This window comes from Ochotona princeps, chromosome 2 (genome assembly GCF_030435755.1).
Source record: "Ochotona princeps isolate mOchPri1 chromosome 2, mOchPri1.hap1, whole genome shotgun sequence".
NCBI lineage: Eukaryota > Metazoa > Chordata > Mammalia > Lagomorpha > Ochotonidae > Ochotona > Ochotona princeps.
The window spans coordinates 110,901,113-110,922,127 of NC_080833.1; the positions used below are offsets into that span (position 1 = coordinate 110,901,113).

The 21,015-nt window shown below is 46.1% G+C and overlaps 1 protein-coding gene across 3 annotated transcripts; it reads right to left on the reverse strand.

The window, feature by feature from the left end:
* Window positions 1-936: 936 nt before the first annotated feature.
* ETV3 (ETS variant transcription factor 3) lies at window positions 937-14,661 on the reverse strand. Of its 3 annotated transcripts, none has more exons than XM_058660468.1 (5): window positions 14,329-14,661; window positions 12,412-12,467; window positions 11,661-11,898; window positions 10,345-10,460; window positions 937-4,523 (listed from the first exon to the last, which is right to left on the reverse strand). In XM_058660468.1, the coding sequence occupies exons 2-5, from the start codon at window positions 12,455-12,457 to the stop codon at window positions 3,385-3,387; spliced, it is 1,539 nt and encodes a 512-aa protein (XP_058516451.1). In that variant the 5' UTR covers window positions 12,458-12,467; window positions 14,329-14,661; the 3' UTR covers window positions 937-3,384. The 3 variants fall into 3 exon arrangements, with proteins under 3 accessions (XP_058516451.1, XP_058516453.1, XP_058516452.1); XM_058660470.1 differs by lacking the exon at window positions 14,329-14,661 and adding an exon at window positions 14,108-14,282; XM_058660469.1 differs by lacking the exon at window positions 14,329-14,661 and adding an exon at window positions 12,686-13,704.
* Between the last annotated feature and the right edge of the window lie 6,354 nt (window positions 14,662-21,015).

The window sequence follows — 21,015 nt, forward strand, 5'->3', positions numbered from 1 at the left end:
TTAAGATTACTTACATTTTATGTACATATACACATGTTATTCTGCTTAAGCGGAGAACTAGTGAAATCATCTTTCACATGTGAATGTCTCATTCACAAATCCCTGCATCACGATTTTATAACTCTGAAAACACCTAAATATTTTAAACAAATCAACTTTTTCCCCCAAGAAGAAACTAAAAATGGAACAGTTCCTTAAAGATCGAGTTTTCTTTCATGTTTCATCACTGTTTACAAAAAAGCACAAATATAACTACAGAATAAATAAATGAAAAACAAAACAAAAAACAAGGGACAAAAAGCCAACTGACTCAAACCACTTGGCGAGAAGTGATGTATTTCAACTTTTAATGCTTCTGGAAGTTTCTTGGCCCATGGGCCACTAGGGTCCAGCAATTCCATTATTAGTGAGTTGGGTTTAATGCAACACAGTTTGAACATTAGGGGGAAAAGACTTTGTGAACTGTTCACTCCTATTCATTCTTCAGGAAAAAGGGTCACACTCAGCAAGGCTGGATGCCCTTAAGAGGTCCCTACTATTTCTCTTTTTGTAGCTACAAAAAGCAAACTTTATATGAGTAAGTTCTTGATTAACGAAACTTAATAGATTCCTATTTGCACATTTTTAACATTTGGCACAGCAAAATTTGGAATGGGGGAGAGGAAATAGGTCTGTGCTCCTCCCTTTTCCACCTGCTGTTGGACAGTGATGAGATGCTCAGAACAGAAAAGCCTGGCTGTGTACCAGACTGGTGACAGGTGTTGCCAGGAGTGGAGGGGCTGGAGGGGAAGGGGGAATGCAGAATTCTCACCCCTCTGCCCCAGAAAATATCAAAGACCTCCACATTCCCTGGCTTACTTCCTGAGCAGGCCCAAATTCGGCTCGGTGTAAGACCCGTTCCCCGCTGCCCGCCTACCCGTTCCCCGCCTACCCAGCCCCAGTGTGCAGTGCAAAATTAACCCACAATTTACTGGTGGAATGGCGATCAAGGGAAACAGTAAGACAGCAAACAATGTCTTAAAGCCAAAAACAATTTTTCATGGAGTTAAAGTTGAACATTTTTTGTGTTTTTTCAAGTGAAAAAGCAGTGACTTTTTGTTCAAACAAGCAGCATCTAGGAATGAATCTGGCACTTGGGTTCTAGGGGGTTTTATAGGTATGCATCACGGATTTCTCTCCCTCTCTTTATTTTAAAGGCCTCGTGTATCTATTCCTGAGTTCAGACCGACATCTGCTGGCCTTCCCCGTTAGTGGACAGTGGGTGGCCAGCTAGCCTCCCTGGTTAAATCAGGCAATGCCAAGCAGAGAGCCGCCCCCTCCACCTGCCAGGCTTGCTTTCTGATTCAGAGGTAAGTCAAGGTACAGAGAAAGAAGCTGACAAAAAACATAACCACCAAAGGCAGTCCCACTGGGGTCCCTTTGCAGCCTAACCAGAGCCTGAGTTGCTAGGGACCATTTTCCCGATCCCTTTCCTGGGGAAAGACAAGTCACTCATGGAACTCAAATCAAGCAGGGAGAAGACACTTGCCAAGAAATAGTATGATGGACTCCAGTTATCCCAGGCCATCCAATGTCTCAGTCACTTGTCTTACCTTTATTGAGACCCCTCTTATGAGCCTGAAGAGCCATCCCTTCATAAAACTCAACCTTCAAATTGTGACTTCATATATAGAGTTCACTTAAGCAAAGGTGGAATCAAGAATTCTTCAATTCCTAGACATCACCCCCAGGCAGCCTGCCCCTTATCCTCAACAGATACATGCAGCTTTCTTCTCTCCCTGCCATCCTGATGCCAGGTGGATCTGAGCCAGCCAGGCATTTACACACACTACACGGGTACACCTGTGAATACACAGAGGGCTGGCTGTGGCTGCTTTCTCTGCCCCTGCCTCGAGCTCATTTGCTTCACATAAGATGAAGACTTTCCTACTCCTTTGAAATTTTGGAAGTGAATTTCCTGTGAAGAAACAATTCCTCATTGTAAACTGTAGTCTCATGTAAGACAGTCAATCTTAAGGGAGATTCCAAACAGCATAGGTGTATGGGTATGGCGAGAACAGCATCATCCCAGCAGGACACCAACTCTTTCATCCACCCCAGGCCTTTCAGCACCTGGTTGCTTTCTGTATCTTCCTTCCTCTCTTCCTCAGTCTCAGCAAACATCCACTTGTACCCCCAGCTACCTTCTGTGTTTCTAGGTGTCCTGTTCCTTAATGCCTACAATCCTGCATTTCTGCTGCCTGTCCCAGGAACGTCCAGAGGGAATGACTATGTATCAGCTAGAAGTTTAACCATGTTTCAACATTCCTGAATTATCTAGAAAGTTGTCCATGTCCCTTTACAGGTTTCTGTTGACAGACCCGTATCATTTTAAAGTACGTTCATAGTTAAGGCTTGACTTTAGAAAATGCTAAGAGGACCAGATATAATGCAAAGACATCTTCAACAATGTTGTCATGCCTCTTGGTGAACTTCCTCACAGGCACACTTCGGTTTGGCTCCCCACACCCATGATGGAAAAGGAAAAGTGAAGACCACTTCTTCTGTTTTGCTTTTAAAGGCATCGGGTCACTTCCTCTTGCCCTCTTCTTTCTTCCCTGAACAAGAGTTTACCACTCCTCATGGCTTCTGAATAGGTGAAGTGGTGAAAAGTCCAAGGGTCTCACAGCAGGGCTTCCTGTCCCAACCCAGCAGGCGGGAGGGTGGCTGGCTCCTGTGCCTTCCCAGCCCGCTCTGAGTGGTAGTAGGCTCATGTTTCCTGAAAACATTTTGTAAAAGAACAAAAAAAATGCCAAACAACAGAACACCAACCCTCCCACCCCAAAGCAACATTTGAACATCCTCCCACCCCAGTAAGACTGAGATTGAGATTTATCTTATTCCTCTCCGAAATAATTATAAAGAAACATTTCAGGCAAATACTTAGTATTAATGGTCTCTCATGGCCTAATCCCACAGCATGACCTTTCCCCTTATATGCATCTCTCAGAGTAAAATAAATTCATGAATGGCTTTCTATAGATAAAATACAATAAAAAAGAAAGAAGTCTGGAACCTGAACTATCACGGGACCAAGAAGTACTCTGGCCCTTTAGGAGTTTCCTTGCCACAAAGTGTAAGCCTCAACAGGAAACAGAGGCCCATCCTCCTCTCAGTTCAATACCATCTCTGTGTTCTACCCATCAGGAAAAAAAAGTGTTCATACCCCACCTAATTTACAACAGAAGATACCCCATCCCAATCCCAAAACATAAAAATACAAGTCTATGTTCCTAGAATGATCAAATCAGTCTAATACCCTCCCACCCCTCCCCCCGAATCTTGCTACATAAATACATGTATGTATTGATTATAGTATAAACAGCTCCCAATCCACTTGCAGTTCTAAGCATCGGCAGCTGCTGTCGCCAGGCCCCGGGGTCCTGACCCGCTCCAGAGGAACTTGCCGTTCTTATTCAGCTCTCGAGCCTCAGGGTCGTCATTCCAGCGCCGCTTCAACCGGAGCTTGGGAGGCATCAGAGCATCTTCTTTCTTCTCAGGTGCACTGGCCTCTTTGCCAGGCCTGTCCTCACTGTCTTCAGTCACCTCCAGGGACTCCTCGTTTGGGGTGCTACTGGGTGCTGAGGGCCAGATGGGTGGCACAACAGGGCGGGCAAAGACAGTGCCCTTTTCCTCTTCAATAGTCCTGCTTGGTACAGGGCCCTCTTCTTGAGAATGCTCCTCTTTCTCCTGGCTCGCCTGCCTGAGGCTCTCTGGATCCTTTTCAGAGGTGGGTTCCACCTTAATTCGCGGGGGAACGGGAGCCATGGTGGGTGCAGGGACAGGCACTGAATCCTCACTGCTCTCGACCCTCTCCCGGTTCTTTCGCCCAACTGGTGGAGGCTGTAACTTGATAGAAAACTGAGTTGACTCCTCAGGATGCATTTGGCATTGCAGTGGAGGAACCATGAGCCCTGGGTAACGGGGAAAAGTCCGGGGGCTCAGATGGTAGTTAAACACGGAACAGGCTTGAGAATGAAGGTAGTGTTTCATTTCCTCAGGGTTGAAGGAGAAGCAACTGCTGCTAGTAAAGGGACTCAGGCCTGGTGGGGGGCTGTAGGAGAAGATGGTGGGAGTCAAGGAGAGGGCTGGTGAAATGGGGACATTAAGGACACCTCCACGGCCAGGGATTGGAGAGACGGCGAAAGGACTATGGGGGTCTGGGTACATCCCTGGCCTAGTGAACAGAGGAAGCATTATGTCAGGCTTGCGTTTCTGGGGGCCAATCCCTCCTCCTCCAACAGCATTCCGGGAGGACATGAGATCCACACCCCTGCGCCAGTCAGCGGCCGAGCCATCCTCCAGTTCTGAAAGCTCCACCTTTCGGTCGGTGCCATCACTTGAATCCTGGCCAGAGGCAGCTAGGGAGCTGGCTGAGAACCGTCCTGGCTGCACGTCGCCAGTTGGAGAATGGGTGTCCAGAGGTGGGAAATGGAACCTGGAAGAGGCTGTTGGCACTGGTGGTGCACTTTGAGGAACCACACCTACGATGGTGGAAAAAATAAAAGGCTGCGTTGGCGGTCTGCTCATCATTATTGCTACTTTATGCAAACTAAGTATGAAATGTCTGGGAGCAACATAAATTAAACATTCCAATTAGGCTGAACACTACACACTCTAATCCTCTATGCTCCAGTAACTTCTGTTTGGGGTCTATTTTATTTAGGTTTATGGGACTCTTCACTATCTGAGGTATCACTGATTTATTCATCTATATTTCAAAACATAAATTTTAATAATGGGGACTTTTTATTAATCACAACCAGATCCCAGCAATTTAGGGCTTAACAATTAGCAGGTGTTCAGCAAATATCAGGTGAACGAATTCATACAAAACCCTGCTGCTCTGTAACTCAAGCAGCGTATACACCCCAAATGAGTTTCTAGCTTTGTATGTGGTCTTATTTTCATGCTTTGATCATAGTATAAAGCATGCAAACCAAGTAAAAAACCTAACTGTAAATAATGCACATGTAAAGCAAAGCATCGAAGTCCAGAAGACCCTGCAGCTCTTACACACAGACATGAATAAGAACACATTTTAATACAAAGATAAACAAAAAAGTCAGCAAGTTCATATGGCGTATCGTTTGTCATTTCTGATATGACTCAGTGATGGAAATGGTTATTCTCTTCAAATCTACAGTCCCTTAACAAATCCTATATGAAGTGCTCCACTGTTAACCTGCCTTGAAGCACTAAGGATGCTTGGGGAAGATTCAGGACCTACTACTCTTCACTCCTAAGTTTGCTAGCTAAAATCTGAAGTTCTAAGTGGGAACTAACCCTGCTAACCACATCAACTTCACAGGCTTACAGGCTCTCCACTTTCCCCCAGGGTCCTTCTGCAGAGAGAAAGGCAGGCCACCTGAGGCAAGGGTGGCTTCTACCCTGAAGAAGTCAGGAGGGCAAACAAACAACAAAACAGGAAAAAAACTTGCAATCAGTAAAGTAATGCTATTCAGGAAACAAAAAAGTTATCTAAGAATGATGTGGGGGGCCAGGAGACATAGCACAGGAAGGTAAGCTACTGCCCTCAGCACCAGCTGCTCCACTTCACATCCAGCTCCCCGCTAATGCTCCTGAGGAAGCAGTGTCTCCCTCTTTCTGCAATTCTGCCTGACCAATAAAAAAAAGTAAACCTTAAACAGAAACGTGGTTAGGAGCTGTTCCCAATCAGCTGCCATCTTCTACCCTTGGGAGTGATAGTTCTCCTTGGTTAAGACTCCGGGAGTGGGCTGGTAGGGGCGAGACGGCAGCTTTCCAAGTACCTAACTGAGCATAGTGTCAGAGCAGGGCTTCCCAAACTGATGTTCCACAGAAGACAGTTCTGTAAGACTTTTCTAAGGCCGATTCAAATCTAAATATCAGAAAAATCAGATGGATGACTTTCTATCTAGTCTGAGTAGAATCAAAGAGAGTCCCAGCCAAAATCATCTCTTCGACCAGCCTGTTACAGTGGTTACAACTCTAGTCTTCTGGATTCTTCTAGAGATCGATTTTTTAGTAAGATACCCAAAAGCAAAAAACTTGTAAGTGCTTCAAAGGACAAAGTATAATGAGGATAGGAAGAATGGTCCTGGTCTAAATTTAAAAATGCTTGGTTACAGGCCTGGTGTGGTAGTCTCTTGGCTAAAGTACTCGCCTTGCATGCCCCAGGATCCCATATGGGCGCCAGTTCATATTCCGGCTGCTCCACTTCCCATCCAGCTCCCTGCTTGTGGCCTGGAAAAGCAGCAAAGGATTGACCAAAGCCTTGGGACCCTGCTCCCACACAGGAGACCTGGCAGAAGCTCCTGGCTTTGGATAGGCTCAGCTCTGGCCATTGCGGCCACTTGGGGAGTGAACCAGTGCATGGAAGATCTTTCTGTTACCTCCTTCCCTCTGTATATCTATCTTTTCAATAAAAATAAATAAATCGGAAAAAAAATGGTCGTGTTTAGAGCTGGTATGATGGTTCCATTGGCTAACCCTCCACCTCCAAAGCACTGGCATCCCATATAAGCAATGGTTTGTGTCCTGGTAGCTCCACTTTCCATACAGCTCCCTACTTGTGGCCTGAGAAAGCAGCAGAAGACAGCCCAAAGCCTTGGGACCGTGTACCCACATAGAGTACCGGGAAGAAGCTTAGCTCCAGTCAGCCATTTGAGGAGTGAACCAGTAGGTGGAAGATGTTTCTGTAAATTGGCCTTTCCAATAAAATCAATTAAAAAAAATTTTTTTTTGGTTAAGGTTTTTTCCCACCCCCTTTTTCAAACTGCAAGGAGAAAGAAAACATCATATAGAGGAAGGTAAGATTAGTGCCAAGAGAAGCAACTATCTCGGTCCCTAAGCTCTAACAGAGTAGCTCCATTTTTCTGTGTTAAACGCTGACAGCAAACCTAGGATTTGCTAGGAAGTTTGTTGTTAAATATAGAAGCTTGACTACTATCACTTCTGAAGACCACCTTCGGTAAAGTGACCATGAAATCTGGATAATGGTGTGGGAAAACCTGGGTCCGAACCTCAGTTCTGGCACCTTCTATCTTACAGCAGTGTGTCTAACAAGCTAGTTTATCACTACCTCTAGAAAAACTGAAATAATAAGATCAATGTTTAATTCAAACCTCTGAACAATTTATCTCTTAGCATTTTGATTTCCTTACCTATAAAGTAGATAATAGAAGCTATCCTAATGTCATCAGGATTGAAACAGTCACTATTTGTAAAGTCTTTAGACTGGTACTGGTACACAGCAAAATGTATGTAGTTCTTAGATTTTACGAAATAACTTACGAAATAGTTCTGTTCCAAAAAACAAAGCTTCAGCAGGCATGTATTATTTGAGTACAAGCCATACGTTAGATAGCACCGGTGGGGCATGTTAAATGTCCGGGGTGTCATAATGTTATTGCAGTTACAGAGGAAAATGTCCTTGTCCCTAGGAGATGCATGCTGAAGTACATAGGGGTGAAGTGCCATGGTGTCTGCAACTTAATCTCAAAAGATTTAAAAAGTATATATAAATAGAAAGAGATAAAGCAAACGTGGCAGCAATGTTGACCATTAACAACTCCAGATAAAGGTTATAAGCATGTTCACTGTTCTTTGTCCAAATTTTCTAAAGTAGCTATGAAATTTTCTAAAATTAAAAACCTGGATGGGGACATAGGCTGACAGGTCTTAAGTTCACCTCCTAGCCTCTAACGAGTTATCAATTTTATTAGTTTCTCCTGTAAATCTGCAATGTTATATAAATAAAAATATTAAAATATATATAGCATTTTATAGAATGCCATACAAACATTTATTTTATTGAAAGAGACTCACATGTACAAAGAGAGAAATAAACAGATATCTCCTATCAGCTGCTTTGCTCCCCAAATGATCACAACATTCGGGGATGGGCCATGTTGAAGTCAGGAGCCAAAAACAATATCTGGTTCTTCCCCAGTCCCCAGTCCCTACTGCCTCCCAGGGTGTGCCATTAGAAGGAAGCAGAACTTGAAGCAAAGTCTTCGAACTCAGGTAGTCCTGAACTGGGATGGAGGCTACCAAGTGACATTTTAACTACTAGGCCAAAGGCCCCATCCTATAAAATGCTTTGAATGGTAAAAATGAGATAGTGATAAGTGAAATACTTTCACCACTACCCAAATGTTAACTACTCAGCCTAAACTGCTAACAGTGAGAAGAACTGTGGGGAAGGGAAGAGCCTATTTGTCTTTTCACTTTGTAAACTCCTATTACTTATGTTACAATCAGTCTGGTAATGGCTTTAGTTTAAAAACACACAGACCAAAACAGCCCAACTGTATCAATCAACCTATCCTGTAGCCACCGATCATCCAGTATCTAAATTCACACATCTCTACTTCTTAGGGCACTTATCATACCTCACATTGTATTAAACCTATTATGCCTTATCTCTCTTGCTAAACTGTTCCTTGGGAAAAAGAAGTTCTCTAATTTTTCTTTTCTTTATCTTTAGGGCTTAACATTATCTGTTGAGCAAATGAATGAATTCCAATCTGGGAGAGGAATGTACTGCCTACTAAATCAGTCACATTAATGTTTCCTGAGAATGTTCAGGGGTAAAACCAGCCAACACATCCTGGTTAGTCTGACTCTGCCATCCTCATCTTCATCATTTGTAAAATGTGAACATTCAGACAGAGGACAGAAGTGTTGAATGAGGTAATTTACAAAACCACTAGACAAAAGTACCTCCAGTAATTAAATGTTCAAAATAAGGATTAAATTCCTCAGTCATCATAAAGTTAACCTGAGGCATTTAGCCATCTGAGTTAAAGTTCTGTATAAATTAATGACTCTGGTTCTTTGGAGTTATCTGTATTCAGGATGTGAGCAATCAAGTAGCCTGAAAGAAGTAGTTTTTCCCCTGTGACTTTTTGATTAAGATCTTCTGGTTGGTTAAGATTCACTTGCTTTTAGGCAGAGCAGGTGTCTATTAGGCCAGTACTGTTAGGTTTCCTGTCCAGAAAGAGCTCTGGAAAGCAACATCACTCCCAAGGGCTGAAGAATTCCAGCTGTCCAAATGTCAGGACTTCTGGGCTTTCAACAGACAAAAATAGGTCCAAACCAGATCAGGACCAATGGAGTACTATTAGGCTGGAGAGTACAAGTATCAACGGATCCTTCAAAGCTGCCTATTTATCAACCTAGAGTCATGATTTCTTCAGGTGCACAAGGAAGGGACAAGAGTGAAAAACAGAGGAAACAAGACTCCAGTGGCTCAAACAGGTCTGATTTCCTAATGCCTCTCCTTCAGGCACAAGGAAAGAAAACAGGTTGTAATTAGAGAGATGCATTCCAATACCACTTTTTTTTTTAAATGCATGCCCCAGGGACAGGAGGGAGTGGTTACAGGAGAGATGGAACTGTAACGATAGCAGAGTCAAGCTAAAACTGCCCTAACTTGTTGTGTGTAGTAATTACATATCCGCAATGGATCTCAGCACTGTATTCTCTCAGCCACACCTCCGCTCTAATTTTTCAGGTTTCAAGCTTTTCCCTGAGAAGTTGTATTGCTGCAGAATCATGATCTGCCTTCTTCCCTCACAAAGGGTTTCTTCACACAGATAGTACTAGAGAATAATGAAACACAATCTATTTTCCTCAGCAGGGTTATGATTTGCCCTTTAACAAAAATAACCAGAAGCAAACAATCACAAACAACACCAAAACTTTCTAAGAGACTGTCTTCTGCATAAGGAGCCAGGCAGAAAGCTGTACCAGCAGGGTATAGAAGGGAAGCCCGGCTGCACTTATAGGCGACTTAAGTAAACCCAGAGTGTATTCTCTGAGGAGCTGCTGCTGCAGATCAAAGACACTGTGCTTTACTGCAAACATGTGAAACCTCTCGTTTCCTGATCAAGGATGCTGTGGTTTTGATGACATTCAGTTGATAAGGTAGAGCTTGGTAGTTTCACAGAAAATCGGAAGTGTTTTTGAAACAGATTCCTGTCTATGAAGAAGCCACAGCACAGGGTGTTAGAATTTAAAACCTGAACTTCATGAATGAGAACCTATGGAACATCATTCCCAAGCAGATTAGTGCAACAATATTGATGAGATTTAAAAAAAGTTTGCATGAAAGTTTGCCAAACAAATTTCAAAACTACTGAGAATCTATTACTCTCTTTCAAACCAAATGGAAAGACCTGAGCTAGTGTATCTAGGCAATCCAAGGGATCACATTACTTTAGTCCTTCAAAAATCCCCTTAAACATCCCATGCCATGGACTTGGGTTATCAAAATTCTTCAATTCAAAATTCATTCCACACTAAGAGTTTGCAGCTTACCACTTGATCGAATGTTGATGAAGGGGTAGTTGGGCATCACCAGCTTGTTGAAATTAAACTTGTAAGTAAACCTTTTCCCTTTTGTTTTATGAAGGATCCTCTTGTTGTAATAGTATCTGCAAAACCAGAACGTGTGTCAATTTATCTTGATATACCTAGATAATCACTAAGACCAGTAATTTTTGCATTAAGTGTACTTACAAACACCACTATCAGCATTCTTTTGCTGTCTTGCCCTCAGGCAAGCTTACTTTTCTCAATTTTCAACTAAACTCTAGACTTTGCCTAGAGCTTTACCAAGACAACCTCACTTTCAGTTCCTGAACACCTATCCCGCCCCAACCACCCTTCTCCATCTCTCTACAATTTCAATTCATAGTCCACTTCCTTCCTGTTCTACTGTATGTTACTAACTGCCTACTTTCTTTCTGGCTTCCCAAGGTGGGGGCAGAGAGGTCTTCTGGGAGACTTGATGTGGCTAGTCAGGTGATCTAAACCCGAGGCAGAGACAGAGGAACACAGAGTTGTTTTATGGTGGCTGGTCAGACAATGGCATCCTCTGATTTGGAAAACAGCAGCCAGCTGTACCTTCAATGACTCAAGGAGCCGTGAGAGGCTTCAGCGAAGTGCCTACACAGATTGCACATTCAAGATCACCAAGACTGAAGAAAGGCAATGCACCGGGCACCTTTAGCCTCGCACCTACTCACCAGCATAGTTTATGATTGCCTTTTGGCCCTCAAGGGCTATAGGGTTATGAAATTTAAAGGCAGACAAGGGGAAGAGAGAACCTGAAAAAACTTACAGTGATCAACCTCTAGAAGTGCTGGAGCAACTTGTGGACTGATCACTGAGCTTACAGTTACTGATGGTCCGGTCAGTACCTTTCAGCAGGCCCTCCTCCTGGGTGCTTCACTGTTTTCTAGTTTCTTCCAGGGGAGTCCAAATACGAGAAAGTCTAATAAATTCTTAACAAGGAAATCTAAACTAATCCTTTAGATTATAAATAAGCTCCAACCACGTTTCACCACACACCCTCGCCCACTGCTGAGCAGAATCGGCTGTCTGTCAGGATCCACTGCCAGCCACATTGGGATTCCCTCCCACACAGAACCAAAGATATGCCTTTTCTCCTCCTGTGCCTGTGCTACTCAGATTCAACAGCTCCTCTACTCCCACTTGAAAGCTACACATTATTCACTAAGATAGTGTAGTCTCTTATCACCTGATACCTTTTTTTATCTAACACACTCACCAAACTGCCTACTCTTCTTGCAATCTGTTAACAGCACAGATTTGGGAATCCTTTTCCTTACCTGAGGGCCCGGCTCAGCTTGTCATAATTCATCTGTGGTTTGCATTTCCTGCGGCCCCAGAGGCGGGCCACCTCATCTGGGTCCTTGATGACAAACTCCCCGTACTCTCCCTGCTGCCAGGCGATGACATGGCGGAACTCTTCCTTCTGCAGCAGCTCCAGGATGAAGTGCCACAGCTGGATCTGCCGGGAGCCTGGGGACGACTCGGTTTTATAGGCCCAGTCCGGAAACTGATACCCTTTCATGTGAAGAGGGCAAGATCAAGGTAGTCAGGAGCAAGATCCACACATGCCAGCACCCCCTCCTTCACATTCCTCGGCTCACAACCTCCAGAGTGCTTAGCAAACATGCCGTCAACAGCCTGCCAGGCAGCTGAGCTGCCCACAACAGGGGAGAGGAAAGCACAGAGAAATGATCCATCCTTGTGATGATGGTTCCATCCAACAGGGCTGGGCCGGCAGCGCCCAGGTATTTCATGAAACGTTCAAAGGAAACAGGAAAGAAAAACTAATGTTTTAGGAAAAGGAACTCAACTGCATCTCTCACAGGAAGGAGCCTTTAAAACTTGGGTAAGGGTGTGGCGAGCTGCTGTGTTAGTTACTCACTAACAGAACACAAACCTACTACTGTGCCCGCTGCATGCACCCAGACAAGAGGTCAGTCAGGGCAAAACATCTGTGAGCAGAGCCCAGGTGGAGAACAGGCACCATTGCAGGGCATCCAGGCACATCAGAGATCAACTTCTGCTCACCTCCACCTCCTTCTGGCTTTTCCACGATGCTACAGCCCGCTTTCATTTTCACCCTCCTGCTGAGAAACACAAGTCACACAGTCACTTCAAGATGCTACTCACCCTGTGTTCTCCACCTAAGTCTGGCAAAACCTTTGCCCAAACTTCCTCCCCCCCCCTCTTTCCTCCCTTATGCAACTTTCTTTCAAGCATTTCACCTCCAAAGTGCTAATCCCCAAGTCATCAAATGATGGTCCTCAGGTCATCAGCCTCAAAAGCTGTAATTATCTCTCACCTGACTTTAAACCACAAAGTGTAAACACTGTTTTAAATATTTGCCCTCCTTCTCTTGACCAAACCTTCAAATGCAAAAAAAAAAAAAAAAAAAAAAAAAAAAAAAAAAAAAAAAAAAGGAAAGGTACAGTGAAAACGGGTCCAAAAAGGCAGCCAGCACAAGGCAAACAGTTTGTCTTCTATTACTAGACAGGCTCAGATGCCAAGATACACAAGCCTGAGTTCACCCAGATGTACCAGTTTGAGGAAGGGTGAAAAGAGGCCCAACCCGTCTGATTCCCACTCAAGAATGAAGATCTGATTTATTTTACAGAACTATGTGAGATGGGAGAAGGAAAACTCCTCCCCATCAGAAACTATCCCCTCCCCCCTGAAAAATCCTCTGGGATACAGGAAGTAAACAGACTGTATGTACAGTTCCTCCCTATAAGAAACACACGCACACCCCCAAGTCTGTCTCAGCAAATATTTCCTATTTTATTCTTTTAGTGGGAAGGGGAAAAGCGGCAGGCATTTCCGAGGCCCTCCAGGCCAACGAGTGGAAAGGGCACTGCTGCTGCGTGACTTCATTCCATCCAGATTTACGGTTCCTCAATGAACGTTCTGTTCCCGGTGGCAAGCAGCAGCCAATTCTCCAGCAAAAGGTTGGGAGGGGTAAAAACGCCCGAGGGGGAGCCGGGAGCTGGAGAAGGCACATCTCCCGGTGCTGTTCCCTCGGGGTGGACCCGGCCCTCCGCACCCACATTAGCAAAAGCCTGCAGGGAACACAGGTGCCTCGGTGGCCCCCAGGGTGGGGTGAGGACAAACTCCTAATCCTGGAAACTTCATCTAACATGGGATTCCTCCAGATCCTTTTGAATGCTTTTTCTCACCATCCGCATGAAGATTTCAATCCACACAACAACCAGGCCAAGGACAAGATAAATATTCCCAAAGGAAGAAGAAAACAAACACGACACAGACACACGCTACACAATAACAAGGCAACCGGGGTAGAGACAGGCGCTTCCTCTCCCATTTCCGTAACAATAATGGAGGAAATACAAAACAAAACAAAACATTTCCCCCCATCGCTCCAGGAACCTGTCCCGAACTCCCAACTCCTACTGCTCCGTCGGATCATCAGGGCCCTTCAACCGGCACGATCCTGGGGGGACCACACGGGCGGCAACCAGGGCCTGACACCCCAGCTCCCCGATCCCTTCCAGAAAAGGTCCACCTCCAGAGCCCGGGACGCGCCTCCGCCGAGCGTCCACACGTTCCCTGCGAGGACTCCCGGTCCAGGGAGAGCGTCTCGCCTCAACTCTGCAAACCCCAGCCGCCCGCCCACCCACCCCCAGATCGTGACCGTCCGCTCCCAGAGCCAGGCGCGCACAGCGCGGCGCTCGGCCGCCCCGCAGCCGCTCCAGCGGGGCCCCCTCACCTCCTGGTCCCCGGGACTCGGGGTTTCGCGGAGCCACGGCGCGAACGCTGCCCTGTCGCCCCCACGCTCCCCGCCCCCCGCGCTGGGTGAGGCCCGGCTGCCTTTGGCCCGCGGCCGGCCCTGACCCAGGCGACGCCGTCCCCGCCGGGCTCCGTAGGGGCTGGCCCTCGAGGCCCGGCGCTGGCAGTGGCGGTGGCGGCGGCTGCAAGGCCGGGACTCACCGCTCCTCCCCGGAACGGTCCGTCTTGGGTCCGGTCTCCTCCGCAGCGTCTCCGGCTCCTCCTCATCCACCCCAGCAGGAAGTGACCTCCTCAAGCCGCTTTCGTCACTTCCATCCTCAGCAGGGAGGGCGGGGGAGGAGGCGGCGCTCTCCCTCCCTCGGCTCCCGGCCTCTCGGCGCCGCACCCAGCCGCGGCTCCGTCTCCTTTCTCCTGTCGGCAGACGCCGACTTCCGCCCGCACTCCGTACTCCGCCCTCGGCGCGCGTCCCGCGCCTCCGCCCCGGGGCGGTTCGTGCGTCACGTTGCGGAGGCACGTTACGCACGCTCGCGGCGGGCAGCCGGCGCAGTCTGGCCACGCTTGGGGGAAATGCTGCCGTCGAAGTTGGGGTCTCTCTGGTCCCTGACGGCGCCCGTGGACCCCGAGGGCTTCTCCTGCCGCCCGAGGGGACCGCGCAGACCCCCGCCGCGAGGGTCCGGCGCCCAGGTTCCCTCGCTGTGCCCAGAGGGGGCTTCGGTGTCCCCAGCTCGGGGTCTGCCTCTTCCCAGAGAGCGGAGCTCCTCCAGTGGGGAAGGGACGACCGCAGGCTTGAGACTCAGTCCTCTAGCCTCCAAGACTGGGCCCTTTTTACCGCGTGCACAAGGAACCGCGAAGCTGTTCTGTGAAGCGAGTTGCTTCTGCGCAGCCCATCAGTCCACACGTGAGGCTACCACCTCTTCCCCGCCTCTGCTTCTAGTCTTAATTCGACCCAGTCTAACCCGATTGCTAGTCCTTTCCCTAAATCATTCGAACGCATCTTCTTTTCCCCATTATTTTTTTTCTTACGCTTTTGTCCCAAAGTGGTTAGATACTAAAGTGGTTCGCCTTTGTCTGCACCCCAACCGCTTAAATGTGAGCCATGTCCAGGTTGAGGTTTATTTTTTCAGGCACAAGAGGGAGGAGGGATCAGTCAAGGTTAAATAAGTCGAAGGATTGAGTGTAGCCGAGTTGAGGATGGGGATGACATTGGAGGAGAATTGAAGATCAATTATGGTCAAATGGATCGAAGTCTTGTCTTACACCATTGTCCCAAATAACACCCTATCCATCCTTCTGTCCCGATAGAGTGTAGAAACACCACTGGCAGTTGTGAGAAATTTGTGAATACTGTTGGAGATTCTGTTTTTTAAAGATTATTTTTATTTGAAAGGCAAGTTAGAAGAGAGACAGATATCTTCCCTCTGCTGCTTCGTTCCCCAAATGGCTGCAACAATCCGAGGTGGGCCAGTCCTAAGCTCGCAGCCAGGAGCATCCCTCCGGATCTCCCACATGGGTGCAGGGTCCCAAGGACTTGAGCCATTTCCCACTGCTTACCCAGGCATTTTAGCAAGGAGCTGGGACGGGAACTGGTGTCTATTTGGGCTGCTCCTGCAGCAGCCAGAGCCCACCCTACTATGCCACGGTGCAGACCGCAATGTGAGGTCTTTCCAACTAGAGAATCCTGTGATGTAGGTGAATAATGAGCACAGTTTAAGCATTTTAGACAAGATGGCCAATATTTACGGGGAGTCTAGGAACTCAGTGTAGGAGCTGCCTTTGTATATCTTCCTGCCTCGGACCTAGAGCAATGTCTTCTTCAAAATGCTGGATTTTTGGCTGAACATTCCTTTAAAACGGTGGGGCTTAGCTTAAGGATGGTGATTGTATTTAGGTCCTTGAACCTTCATCCACTGGCCTTGTTATCTTGTAAGTTGCTTGATAGGCCTGTTAGTTCCTCACTGGTATGAACATAGCGCCTCTAGTTTACGTACATGAGTAGGTTCTGTAGGTATCTAGAAGTAACTCATTGTACGGTGGGTACTGTGAGTAGCTCGTTGTTTAGGACTATAGGTGTCTCATTGTATTAGATGTGTGTGTTAATACATGTAGTGTTTAAAACAGACTAGCACATTGTCAGGACTGCAGATAAATGTTGGCAAAATCATCCTAAAACTCATTGTCAAACCTCAAATTCCCCTCTGTGCCTATTGTTATCAACTCAGAAACTTGAGTTTCCTCTGAAAATCTGAAAGTCTGAAATTGCTACCTTTTGGCTAGTGGTCATGGTTAGAACCAGCACTGTCGACTCTGAGGTATCCTGTGCACTACAACGGGCAGGGAGCTACTGTATGGGAACTTTATTCTGCATCTATTTTTCACTCAAGCCAGACCCCTAGTGGTTCTCTGTTGCTTCTCTGACTAATTAGGGTTACAAAGGATGACTTGAGTAAACACAATTAACAAGAGACAAATAGGTCTAGCCACCTGGCTAGAGTCTGGCTTGGTGTAATGAGAAATGTTTATATCCCAACAGAATTCTACAGAGTTTTTATATTAAAAATCTGGCCACTGACTTGCAACTAGGTGGATGAATTTGGGCTGGAGAAAGCAAAACAGTGATTGCCTAACAGTGAGCGAGCTGGGATAAATGAAGTTTGTGCTCTAGGAACCTCTCTTGTGTGGTGGAGTCTGGGGAGATCAGGTGTTTGGGGACTTCTTGCCCAGCATACACAAGGTCCCTGTCCTCTCTCTCCTTCACTACTGCACTGCCGCCTTCTCCATCGGATGCAAACAGGCTCTCATAATTTGGGAAACTCGCTGTGTTGCTGAAATGGGAAGAGCAGGGGCCTTCTGGAAGTGTGGGGGTGGAGACGAGTACAGCCCTGGAGTCAGACAAGGTGTAATCTCCTGGATTACATTTGTTCAAAGCCGCCTTGTCCACAAACACTGCTCTCCCGTGCCCTTCCCACCCAGCTTTGTAGTTCTTTTAGATGTCTAGGATAAGTTTCTGTTCTAAATCTCACTCTTATGGCAGCACAACTACTCCTCTATTCCTGGAATTTAAGAAAAGGGAAAATTCCATACATTCCTTCCTTCATGGACTGACTGTGCGTTTCTTCCCTGCCTGGTGCTGCCCCATTATTCCCATTTTCACTTATGCACTTACATTTTTCACGTCCCAGACTGACCTGGGCTTGGATGTGATCTAAATGCTTTCTGCTCTTGTGGATCACTCTTCCTATTCTACTGTTAGTCACGTGCATATTTGTTTTGTCAAATCTGTTTGTCTTAGATTGTAGGCCTTCAGAAATTACTGTCACAGCCTGTAAGTCCCCACAGTACCCACAACAGTTTCATACCATCATTTGGAATGCCTCATGTTAATCATTTCCTTTTCTACCAGCATGTTTGTTGTTGTGCTGCTGCTGCTGCTAATCTTTTTAAAAAAAGACTATTTATTTTTATTTATTTATTGTAAAGACACAGAGCACTTCCATCACGGTTTGCACCCCACATGTCCACAGTAATGTGTGGGCCAGGCAGAAGCCAGGAGTAAGGAACTCTGTCTTGGTCTTCCACGTGGATAACAGAGACCTGGCTGCTGCCCATCCATTGCCTTCCCAGGCGCAGTAGCAGGATGCTTAATCAGAAGTGGAGAAATTTGGACTGGAGCCGACACACCTATAGGGAGTGCTGGGCTCAGAAGCGACAGCTCAACATGCTGTGTCACAACACTGGCTCTCCAAGACTCCCAGTAAAAAAGTAGATAGTCCCTTTACTCCAGTGTTTGTCCTCATTAAACTTGGATCCAGAAGCTTGAGTTGGGCCCGGCACAATGGCTCAGTGGCTAAATCCTCCCTTTACAAGCAGCACCAGGATCCTATATGGATGCCAGTTCATGTCCCAGCTGCTCCACTTCCCATCCAGCTCCCTGTTTGTGGTTTGGGAAAGCAGTAGAGGATGGCCCAAAGCCGTGGCACCCTGCACCTGCATCAGAGACCCAGAAGAAACTCCTTCCTCCTGGCCTCAGATCAGCTCAGCTCCAGCCAGTGTGGCCACCTGGGGAGTGAACCAGCAGATGGAAGAACTTTCTGTTTGTATCTTCTCTCTGTAAATCTGCCTTTCCATTAAAAGTAAATAAATCTTTAAAAAAGAGAAGACAGCTTGAGTTTCAGTCTCAGTCCTGTCGTTCACTAGCCATGTTCTCCCACAGCAGCTGACGTCCTGAGCTCTAACCTCCACCCTGTGGTGTCACAGCTGTTGCTGTGTGCTTGTGACCTGTGAAAGCCTTTATCCAGGTCACGGATCATGAGGACTTCTATTACCTTCTGCTTTTTTTTTTTTTTTACCCTCTGCTCTTAACACGGAAAAACTCAACTTTCCTAGCGATATCACCTAGCTTTCACACAATTTGAATGCATTTCATGCTTTGAAATTGGGTAGTAATCTAATGACAACACATTTTATTCTAAGAGGTAGGGCCCTTGAGTTTCTCACCTGGGCCCTATTTTATGGGATATGGCTTGCGAAGATGTATTTCACTCTCTGCCTTAGTTTCCTCAGCTATAAAATGGCAGGATAAGAATGTCCAGGAAGGGCCTGGCACCATCATCTAGCGGCTGAAGTCCTCGCCTTGAATGCACTGGGATTTGGGCACCGGGTCTAATCCTGGCAGCCCCGCTTCCCGTCCAGCTCCCTGCCTGTGGCCTAGGAAAGCAGTCGAGTTCAGCCCAAAGCCTTGGGACCCTGCACCCGCGTGGGAGACCCGGAAGAGGATCTGGGCTCCTGACTTCGGATCAGTGCAACACTGGCCGTTGGGTCACTTGGGGAGTGAATCATTGGACGGAGGATATTTCTGTCTCTCCTCCTCTCTGTATATCTGACTTTGCAATAAAAATAAATAAATCTTTTTTTAAAAAAGAAAAATTTGACACTGCTGAAATCAAAGGCTGAAGAGGGTATGTAAATCTCTTTGTGACTTTGTTTTCCTATTAGTAAATTAAATATAGTAAGAAATTCAATACAGGGCCCATGTTGTGGCTCAATATGCACCTGTATGGGAGACCCAGATGAGGTTCCTGGCTCCTGGCTTCAGATCAGCTCAGCTCCAGCATTTTCACTATTTTGGGAGTGGACCAGAGGATGGAAGATCTCTCTCTCTCCTTCTTTTGTGTAAATAAAAATAAATCTTTCAAATAAAAATAAATCTTTAAGAAATTCAAACAATAATATTTGCCAATATTATTTTGCCTTAACCACACTTGTCTCAAGTAGCTTAAGAGTTTGTGTCTGGGGCAGGCACCATGACTCAACAGACTAACAATTCACTTTCAAGTGCCAGCATCCCATATGAGTGCCAGTTGGTGTCCTGGTTACCCCACTTCCGATCTAGTTCTCTGCTTATGGCCTGGGAAAGCACTAGAGGATGGCCCAAGTCCCTGGAACACTACCCCACGTGAGGGACCTGGAAGAAGCTCTTGGCCCCTGGCTTTGGAACAGCTCAGCTTTGGCCATTGCAGCCATTTAGGGAGTGAACCACTGGGTAGGAAAATCTTTCTCCATCTCTCCTCTGTAATAAAAATAAATACTTTTTTTTTTTTTATTTTAAGAAAGACTTTGTGTTTGGTTGTTTTTCCCATCAACGTTAAGGTTGTTGTGGGGATAGAGAAATTAATGTCAGTAACAAGTTTGGGGATCCCCAGATTAAAGGTTAAGTAAATCCAAAGCAGAAGTAGCTTGGCCCCATGTTACAGCTCAGCCAGAAGGAGCAGAGAACCTGGCTGCTTTTTTAGTGGTGACTTGGGGACTCAAGGACTCTCCCTGATTCCACATCCATCACAGTCTACAAATACCCCTTCCTCTCATTTCCCTTTTTTAGGTCTTGGTTCCCTCCTCTCAGATCAGCCCAGCAGAGAGGGCAGTGAGAGAACATGAAGGAGCAGAAATGGGAGAACAGGATTAACATGAGGAAATGACTGTTTAAGCTATTATTATATTTTTTTTTTTTGTCTTGGCAGCCCTGGAGAAAGATTCCCCTCACCACTGTTGGATGGCTAGAATCTTGTTTCTGCAGGCTCTGTTCTTCCAGGAAGCCTGCTATGGACTTACTCAGAACAGGGGGCTGGCGGCTCCTGGTCTTAACCTATCTACACTGAGCTTTTAAAGGCTGGCATATGTTCTCCGCTCTTGCAGTACCTGAAAGCTTGACCTGCTTGCCATATAATTGCTTTACTTTTCTTTTGTATTTATTCATTATTCATATCCAGCTCTCACTTTATTCTCGTATTCTCTTTATGACTGTCCATATCGTGTGTCTTTCTCAGAGGGCAGAGGTGGTGACTATCTCCTTTTCATTATATAATAGCCAATAAAAATGATAATCACTGTAACAGAGACGTGGCGATCATAGTCTAACCAATGCCAGTAAGAGTTGCCATGAACAATGAATGAGATCTCAAGTGAATTCAAAGGCTAGCACCTTAGGATGTTTTCATAGAGCTTTGCCTCAGGAATTTCCCATTTACTTATGGACTTGCGAACTCACAGAGCTGGAATGAATGTCAGAGGCCATCCAGAGCCCAGCCTTTGACTTGATACCACTGGCTTCTTCGTGAATCCTCACAATGATGGATAATTTACCACTTTGTAAGATGTGTCACACTTATAGGAATATTAAAACGTGCTTGGATTCCTTGAAGAACAGTCATAAAACATTTAAGTGTCTTCCAGGCAAAGAGGAGAAAAGACCATATCTACAAGTGTTCTTGGGTCCCTCCCTGTCTTCAGCCAGGGTCTGGGTTTAGACCACTCAAATAGTAGACGGTTCTTCTTTTAGGTTTATTTTTATTGAAAAATTTTAGAGAGAGAGAAGGAGATACAAAGAGAAAAGGT

Excerpts from the sequence above, each read along its gene's own strand:
- ETV3 (XM_058660468.1), bottom strand. The coding sequence starts at position 12,457 with ATGAAAGCGGGCTGTAGCATCGTGGAAAAGCCAGAAGGAGGTGGAG. Across the intron at positions 11,899-12,411 it reads AAAGCCAGAAGGAGGTGGAG|GGTATCAGTTTCCGGACTGG; the intron begins GTGAGCAGAAGT and ends TTCACATGAAAG. Across the intron at positions 4,524-10,344 it reads CATCAACATTCGATCAAGTG|GTGTGGTTCCTCAAAGTGCA; the intron begins GTAAGCTGCAAA and ends CCACCATCGTAG.